At 35.9% G+C, this 8,945-nt stretch overlaps 2 protein-coding genes across 2 annotated transcripts in view; both read right to left on the reverse strand.

Annotated features, from left to right (window-relative positions):
- The window catches only part of LOC107551829 (progestin and adipoQ receptor family member 4-like), a 4,454-nt gene extending 183 nt beyond the window's left edge, over window positions 1-4,271 (reverse strand). Inside the window, exons 1-3 of the mRNA XM_016233580.1 lie at window positions 4,106-4,271; window positions 1,209-1,427; window positions 5-166 (exon numbers count right to left, since the gene is read on the reverse strand). Of these exons, the coding sequence (XP_016089066.1) occupies window positions 5-166; window positions 1,209-1,427; window positions 4,106-4,271 (547 nt within the window). The remainder of the gene's footprint in view (window positions 1-4; window positions 167-1,208; window positions 1,428-4,105) is intronic.
- An 853-nt stretch (window positions 4,272-5,124) lies between these two features.
- cmn (calymmin) overlaps window positions 5,125-8,945 on the reverse strand; it is a 19,889-nt gene continuing 16,068 nt past the window's right edge. The window contains exons 37-52 of the mRNA XM_016233581.1: window positions 8,755-8,808; window positions 8,567-8,602; window positions 8,104-8,166; window positions 7,928-7,990; window positions 7,773-7,832; window positions 7,499-7,561; window positions 7,338-7,406; window positions 7,182-7,250; window positions 7,009-7,077; window positions 6,765-6,824; window positions 6,520-6,588; window positions 6,155-6,229; window positions 6,022-6,060; window positions 5,570-5,830; window positions 5,241-5,291; window positions 5,125-5,129 (exon numbers count right to left, since the gene is read on the reverse strand). Coding sequence (XP_016089067.1) covers window positions 5,125-5,129; window positions 5,241-5,291; window positions 5,570-5,830; window positions 6,022-6,060; window positions 6,155-6,229; window positions 6,520-6,588; window positions 6,765-6,824; window positions 7,009-7,077; window positions 7,182-7,250; window positions 7,338-7,406; window positions 7,499-7,561; window positions 7,773-7,832; window positions 7,928-7,990; window positions 8,104-8,166; window positions 8,567-8,602; window positions 8,755-8,808 — 1,106 coding nt within the window. The remainder of the gene's footprint in view (window positions 5,130-5,240; window positions 5,292-5,569; window positions 5,831-6,021; window positions 6,061-6,154; window positions 6,230-6,519; window positions 6,589-6,764; window positions 6,825-7,008; window positions 7,078-7,181; window positions 7,251-7,337; window positions 7,407-7,498; window positions 7,562-7,772; window positions 7,833-7,927; window positions 7,991-8,103; window positions 8,167-8,566; window positions 8,603-8,754; window positions 8,809-8,945) is intronic.

The raw sequence follows: 8,945 nt of genomic DNA on the forward strand, positions 1-8,945 counted from the left end.
AAGCGGAACATCAGCTGCCAAGCAAAAGATTGCAGGCGATGCACGCTACTCTGTGCAGTGATAGCACAGTGAACACCCCAGCCAGAGAGGAGGAGATATGCCAACATCACTACACGGCGGGAGGATGGGTAACACAACAAAGTTATGTGAATGATTGGCAGAGCACCTGCAAAAAGAAAAGTACATGGAGATCATTGAACCCTGGCCCTTGAAAGAAGCAAAAATCAGTGTCCCCTGTTGGAAGAAAAAAAACCGGCTAAAACCAGCCTAAGTTGGTTAGCTGGTCTCCAAACCTGGCTGAGCTGGTCAAGCTGGTTTTAGTTGGTTGGTCAGCTAGTTTCCCAACCAGAAGTGGTCAAAAGCCCTCTAAAACCAGCCTGCAAACCAGCTATGAGCAGGCTGGAATACCAGCTAAAACCAACCAACCAGCTTAGGCTGGTTTAGCTTTTTTCTTTTTTGTCTTTCTTTTTTTCCCCAGCAGGGTTGATGCCACAAGAATGTAATTGTGACCGAAGGTGATTCTCCCTCAGAATGCGATTTCGAGGCCCCCTCTTGAATACAAATGCTAACTTTGTATATTCATGCAATACCATGAATGAGAAAATGTATTTAAAACCTACAGTGTACTGTAAAAGTCCATCATATGTTTCATCCCTACATGTGGCATATATTAATTTTCTTAACATTTAGGTTATATGTAATCTGAAGTCATGTTAAAAGTCAGCATGAAATGAAAAAGCTAACTATTTTCTAAATGCATGTTATAAACATGCAAGTGTTTATATTATGAGTACTGTATCATGAACAAATGTTTACTTTTTTTTCCTATTTGACCATCATATACTGGTGAAAACAACAGGCTTCTTCTCTGGTGACGTGCAATACCTTTTTGATAATGCGCTACACTTGTATATACATGTCACAATATAGAAGAAAATATCTTCAAAACTGTAGTTGATTCATATTTAACTGATTCATATTCTGTCCAGGGAGTTTCCCTACCTTCAGCCAGAGATGCTGGGATAGGCTTCAGCATCCCTGCGACCCTACATAGGACAAGCTGTTTGGAAAATATATAAATGATGGATAGATATTTACGTAGCTGTATTGCATGAATATATCTGTGCAAGAAACCATATTTTTAATGGCTCATCAATGTAGTGTATATTACAGTAATCTCTGTCCAAGTCCTAAATTTCGTATCTTACCTAGAGTGTTGACGAGACAGACACCAAACATGTCGAAGCACAGCAGTGTGTCATACATAGATGCTCCACCCTCATGGTTCATGAAGAGATGATAGAAGACTGAAAAAACAGTGGGAGACAGACAAGCCAAATAATGCACCACTCCTATCCACCACTCATCAACTTCAGCCCATGGGATACTCAAAGGCAAAACCAGCAAAAAACAGATGAAGGGGATACCTGATGGACAAAACACAGAGAAGAGAATGTGCTACAATATGAGACTGGTTTGATATGAGTGAAATTAATTATTGTGGTAAGAGTTGATACAACGAGCAAGCCAAATGTGTTCACCAACATTCTTAATACTAGTGTTTTCAACCAAACATCCCCTGTAAATGAGAGAAGTACTGATTACGGAATAGTACACATTTCTTGATAATATTCCAGTAATATCCTGTGCTACTGCAACAGGATTCCACAATTTGCAAACGTTTGTGAAATTTTATCCCTGCTAGATATTCCACGGTCACGTCCAGAGTGGGGTGACCTGGTGCTGAGGAGCATGGTGCATAAACGTTTCTAATGCAATAACTGAAGAGTTCCAAACTTCCACTGGCATTAATATCAGAAAAGAAAAAAGGTGGGAGCTTCATGGAATGGATTTCCATAACTGAGCAACTACATGCAGGCCTTGTATCAAAAAGTAGCCTACAATGCCAAGCGTTGAAAGAAGTAGACTTTGAAGCAGAGGAAACGTGTTCTGTGGATTATGACTTGTGCTTTTCTGTTTGCCAGTTTGATGGGTGACTCAAACTTCTAGGAGAATGTTACCTGTAAAGTTTGGTGGAGAAGGGAAAATTGAATGGGGCTGTTTTTCAGGGGTTGGTCTAGGCCTCTTACTTCCAGTGGAGGGAAATCTTAATGCTTCAGCATACCAAGATATATTGCACAATGTCATGCTTCTGGGAACCGTTTGGGGAAAGCCCTTTTCTATTTCAGCATGACTGCTCCTCAGTGCACAAAGCAAGGTCTAAAAAGACATGGATGAGTTTGCGGTGGAAAAACTTGACTGGTCCACACAGAGCCGTGACCTCAACCCCATCAACACCTTTGGGATGAACTGAAACAGAGATTGCAATCTAGGCTTTCTCATCCAATATCAATGCCTGCCCTGACCTCACAAATGCATAAAACACAATCTCGAAATCTTGTGGAAAGCCTTCCCAAAAGAGTGTAAGATGTTATAAAATAACAACCTTGTTGGTGTATGAGTCAGGGGTCCCAATACTTTTGACCATATAGTGAACTTGATACATCAGGCTTTTTTGGCTTATACAGTATGATATAGTAGAATATGGAGCTCAATGACTGAGAAATGTAGACTTAAACATTCCTCAGCCTGATGTATCATATTTGATACATTTTAAAATGATTAAAAATGTATGGATAATCAGGGATATCTTAAATTGCTTCAGTCCAGTAAGTGTTCATCTTGTAATATTACTAACAATATAAAAGTTATTTTTAAGTTTACTTTGTAAGGATTTCACAGCAAAAAGACATGTACCACAACCTGAATGGAGACATTTTTCGAACTACACCTTAAAAAAAAAAAAAAAAAAAAAAAAAAAAAAAAAAAATTTTATTTTATAGTATGATATAGTAGAATATGGAGCTCAATGACTGAGAAATGGAGACTTAAACATTCCTCAGCCTGATGTATCATATTTGATACATTTTAAAATTATTAAAAATGTATGGATAATCAGGGATATCTTAAGTTGCTTCAGTCCAGTAAGTGTTCATCTTGTAATATTACTAACAATATAAAAGTTATTTTTAAATTTACTTTGTAAGGATTTCACAGCAAAAAGACATGTACCACTACCTGAATGGAGACATTTTTCAAACTACACTTAAAAAAAAAAAAAAAAAAGGTATTTTACTTGCTAAAAACTATCAATCAGATAACAGAAGGCATGTAGTAGATTATGAAATTTGTGTATCAAATATGATACAGTAGGCTTCGGGGTTAACATGACTTTTTAACATTGAGACATGCCTAAAAAAATTCCAAAGAAAATCTATAAAATTGTTTTTTCAAAAACTTCCAAAATATCGGTCTCTAGAATATTTACTGCACTTTTACCAATCACAGCAATTACACAGCATCACTTCCAAGACAGCAATTCCCTAACGAGGATTAGATGTAATCTCATGTAATGCTATTTACGGACCCTTCTGAAGAGTGTCACTGGGTGAATAGTGGAGAAAGTAGCCCTAAATTTCATTTTCAGAAGGTTCTCCTCTTTAAGACAATCACTGGATTTCCTTGTTTCCCATTAGTGGAATAATGCAGGCATTCTAAATTACATTTTTACATTCACACAATTCATTTACAACTCCCTTGCTTTACAGCAGATAGTATGTTAAACAAATTCCAGATGTTACAGTACAAATTATGGAGGATATTGAGGTTAACATGACTTTTTAACATTGAGACATGCCTAAAAAAATTCCAAAGAAAATCTATAAAATTGTTTTTTCAAAAACTTCCAAAATATTGGTCTCTAGAATATTTACTGCACTTTTACCAATCACAGCATCACTTCCAAGACAGCAATTCCCTAACGAGGATTAGATGTAATCTCATGTAATGCTATTTACAGACCCTTCTGAAGAGTGTCACTGGGTGAATAGTGGAGAAAGTAGCCCTAAATTTCATTTTCAGAAGGTTCTCCTCTTTAAGACAATCACTGGATTTCCTTGTTTCCCATTAGTGGAATAATGCAGGCATTCTAAATTACATTTTTACATCCACATAATTCATTTACAACTCCCTTACTTTACAGCAGATAGTATGTTAAACAAATTCCAGATGTTACAGTACAAATTATGGAGGATATTTTTCATACCATGTGTATAGATGTTCCCAAATTCATTGTGCAGATAGAACAAACTTCGCAGACAGTCTCTGTAAGTGGATATAGGCCGGTATCCTGTCAGGACATACTTGTTGAACTGAAGATGTGGCGGTGAATTCTTAAAATCCAGAAGTTTTGGCCCAATAAAATAATCCATTGCAGAAAATGTCAAATATTCTCAGGTCTCCTTGACCACCTTCCCTTGGGAGGAAAGTATGTAGTAAATCATGTAAATCAAGCTATAAATACATAGTTTCTAAGAACGTTAGCAAAAGTTGTAACTTTCTGGCACCATATACCCAGTCTCAGAAATACTCACGTGTAGAACTGCAGCAACTTGTTGCTTGCAAAGAAGCTGTGGGCCAATTTACTGCTACTTAGTGTCTTAGCCAATCAGCAGTCAGCAGTCAGACTCCGCAGAGGTCAGCTCATGGAAGATTACAGTTCCTTAAAACGCTATAGCCTACTGGCAGACTTCAACACATGCTTTTTATTTCTTATTAAACTGTCGATATGATAAACCTAGTACATCTTTTGGTGCTATGAAGTCCAAGGAAATCTTCAAAGATTTAAACAAAGCTTAGATTTAGAGTTTATTTGTATTTATTCAAAACATACATAGCATTGCCACAGGAAATTAAAAAGAAATAAATAACAATGAGTTCTAGAAACAAAATAACACACATCTACATTGAAATGAAAATGACACAAAACATAAAATACATTTTTGTATTCCAAAATTATGGACAAATATGGAATTTAAACGAACACTGAAAAGAAAGAAAGATGCATAAGCTATAATGATTTATAAACTAAAATGTCGTTATTTTTACAGCCAGCTATTTAATTTCAAGCAGGGTAACAAACATTAAAAAACAAAACTAGAGGTTAAGGAGAACAAAAGACTCAAATAAAACCATAGAAAATTTACAACATTCACAGAAACATTAAGTGTAAAGAGAAATCAACTGAAGATCCACATTTTTGCAATATGAACTTCCACTTCCAAATTATCCTAAGAAAAGAAACAGAGGTATGAGTTACAAAAAAAGTGCCACATTGCTATTATTCATATGATTTAATTTTTATTAATGTTAAATGTATATACTGTATGTATTATCCATACCTTGGTATTTATTTCCAAAGAAACCATTCAATTTGTATTTGCCTTCCTTTCCTGTTAAAAAGAACCAACTTTTAATGCACAAAGTTTGGAAATTATGCTAAATTTACATTTTTTGTTTTATTTTGACAGAAAAGGCATTGCGCATTCAATTGTTGGAAAGCGTTAAGTAATGTGATAAATAATTGATATTCAAATAGTTGCATATTTATAATAATGGCAATAAGAAATTATTCTGAAAAATGAATATAGTTTGATAGTCAAGCTGTTATCAATTGCAAATCAACAATTTAGAATGTGTAATCCCAAGTTTGCATCTATTAGCATTATACCTGTCTGGGAGTTGCCCTGTGGGTGGAAGTGGAACTTGAGGTGCTGCTGAATGTGAACCTGTTGTGGTGGTGCTGGCTGCTGCTTTAGAGTGGGCAGCTCAGGCTGAGAGAATGTGGGTGAGAAAGGCACCTCAGAAACAGCAGACACATCAGGAACAGAGACAGGGGCCAGGGAGGAACCGTCCAGTGTGGTGTCAAATGAGGTGACAGCAGGGATGTGAGGAGCGGGGCCCACAGTGGGAACACCAGGGAAAGAGACAACTGCAGGGCAGTCAAGAAAGAAATGATTGGATTTGACTTATCAATTTATTTGGAATAGAATAATATGGGGCAAGGGCTGGAAATGAATGGAAAATCAAGACAAGGGGGCAAAAAAATTAAGTCGGTATGCCCAAACAAAACAAAGTCGGTAGATACTGAATGTATAACATTCATAGAAACATTTCTTTTACCTTCTGGTTGTACTCTTCCATCAGTATAATCACCCATTCCTTAAACAAAGAGGGTGAAATGTGAGAAATATTTATATGCATATTTATACACTGCATTCATGTAGATACATTTAGTGTCAACAAATGCTTGTACCGTATTTGTTTATGGATTGTGCATTCGCCTCTCCAGCTCCTGGAGTATCAGGATGGGGTGGAACTTCTCCATCTCCTGAATAAAAAACGGTGAAAAAAATGTCCAGATATCGGATATGTATCTGATTTAAAACTACATTTGGATGTGGCTCAGAATGAAAATTCCTGGATCTCACATGGATTTTTGTGTTTGCATTTAATTTATATTTAATCATTTAACAGATGCTTTTTTCCAAAGCGACTTACAAAAGAGGACAATAGAAGCATATTGTGTATGTTTACATGTGTGCTTCTGTCAGATGCGAGTAAAAACTTACTTGAATGGAGATACACATATCTGAAAGAGTATAGACAAACATGACTAACCAAACTGGTCAATGGATTTCTGTCCATCAATCTCAGGACCTTGGTGTAAAACCTCCAGGCTTCTGTTTTCTGTTTAAATGAGAGAAAGAAAGGATGAAATGATTATAACTTTCATGAGTTCACAGTAAATTCAAATGACCAATCTTGTATTTTCCTCATTAAACAATAGACAATAATATAATTACAACACAGTATTCCAATAGTTCTTGCTTGATTAACAATTACTAAAAAGATTATGCATATACCTTCAACAGATTGGCCATCAGTCACAGGGCCGAGGAGCTCATATGACACTGCTGGATTACCTGAAGGCCATGTAAACAAAGTCAGAATATCATGCATTATATACTGTGTATTACAGTGATTTTACCATGGTCAGTACAAAACAATTATTAGCCTAACTGTATGCTGTTTGGCATGATTCACGTACAGATGAACGATAAACGGGATCTTTAAACTAGTATGAATGAATTAAGAAACAAGTGGCACCATATTTAGCTGATTTGGCATCGCCACTGAGACTGAGAGATTCTGGATTATACAAGGATTCTGGAGAACCTACAGAAAGTGGAGAGGAGGGGCGTACTTATCAGTACAATATATATATATTTATATTGTTGGCATTGTCGTGCAACTATCTGTACAAAAAAATCAGCTTTTACCATATTTCCCAGACATAGCATCAGGCCTGAGATCAAGTGGCTGACCACCATAATGAAGACCCTTTTGTCCTGAGAGAGTATTACAGTAAAATATTCACTTTTAGAATTTGTAGAAATAACATAATAAAATAATAATAATAAATAAAAAATAATCACCATATTTTCCAGACGACTTGTCACCACCATATCCAAGCGGCTGACCATTGTAGGGTAACCCTCCAAAGTCTGAAAATACAGAAACTCGTATTTTAAAATACCTTCAAAAACAGATGCGCTGTATGACTAGTCAAAATGCTTTTTTAACTCGCCATATTTACCGGATGATTTGGCAACAGATTCCGGTAGAAGAGGTTGAGAGTTGTATGGTAAACTACCATATCCTATTTTGGGGTCAGAGTACAGTGGTGTTAGATAAAGAAATAAACAATACGAATTAAACAGCATTTTAGATAATGTTTTAAGATGCAAGGGCTAGGCGTTCCATCACTTATTTATTTGAAGTTTAATATTATTTCACAACTACATATATTTTAGTGCAAATAAATAACAAAAATTGTAGGGAAATATCAAAGCATTTAATGAAATCGTTACCGTGTTTTCCCAGTGCTTGAGGATTGTAGGGTTTGGCTCCATAGTGCTGTCCTTCATTACCTAAAGGAAAGACGCATAAATCAGTGTGTCCATTTAGGGCTGCTGCTATGGTCAACATTAACCCTAAATATTACAATATGAAGATGATAACATGCCATATTGTCCAGAGGGGTTGGTTTGATATCCTCTATTGGAACCAAATGGAAGTCCACCAATTCCTGACAAAATAAAACTGCAGTTATGAAAACTGAGCAAAGGACAATGTGCCGCAAATGGACACTATTTGATGAGTTCTTATGAAATTAGCACATAGGGTTGTTCTCAGACTAACCATATTTTGCTTGAGCTTTTCCCTTAGATCCAAATCCCATTGGCTGCCCACCTTGTGGTCCAGCTATCAGAATGTAAATGAATGAATGAATGAAAAAATAACAACTACAAACACACTCAATTAAACAGGTAAATAAAACAATACCATTTGATCAAAAAGTCATGTCATTGATGTCTGTATGATTACTAATTTTTAGTATTTATTTACAAGCAAAACATGTTAAAAGCATTAATATCCAAATTGTAAAAATGTGGAAAAAATAACACTGGTTTGAAGGATTTACTTCATTATTTATTTACTTGTAGGTAGCATGGATATGATATTGCACTAATAGGCTAAATCTCGGACTAGTGACACCCCAGCATATAAAGACATCAGATGAAATATTTATTAAATGTACATGTGAATTGTGTCTATGTCAACAACTGATATAAGAAATATCCATGAAGTAGGATATTCCTACCTGGCTTATTGAATTTGTTTCCATATCCTTCATAACCTGTAGAGTAACACCAGAAGAAGAAAAAAAATCCCTTTTAGACAAGTAGCTTGATCTACAATTGTTTAAAAAAAATATTATAGAAATTATAAAGCTGAAGCCAAATAATAAGTCAAGTAAATTACAATAAAATATGTTTTGAAATAATGTACCTGCTTTGTAGCCATTGTTAATGCCATGAGCTGGATAACCACCTGCTCCAAAGCATAGGGACAGAATTAAGACAATAATCTTATGCACAACATAAATAAATCTAATATGTACTCCTTTTGTTTTGTTGTACAGGCGTAAACAGTTATATAGGCAACCCCCCCCCCCCCCCCCCCCCCCCCCCCCCCCCCCT

This window comes from Sinocyclocheilus grahami, unplaced genomic scaffold, assembly GCF_001515645.1.
Source record: "Sinocyclocheilus grahami isolate Dianchi unplaced genomic scaffold, SAMN03320097.WGS_v1.1 scaffold435.1, whole genome shotgun sequence".
Taxonomy (NCBI): Eukaryota; Metazoa; Chordata; class Actinopteri; order Cypriniformes; family Cyprinidae; genus Sinocyclocheilus; species Sinocyclocheilus grahami.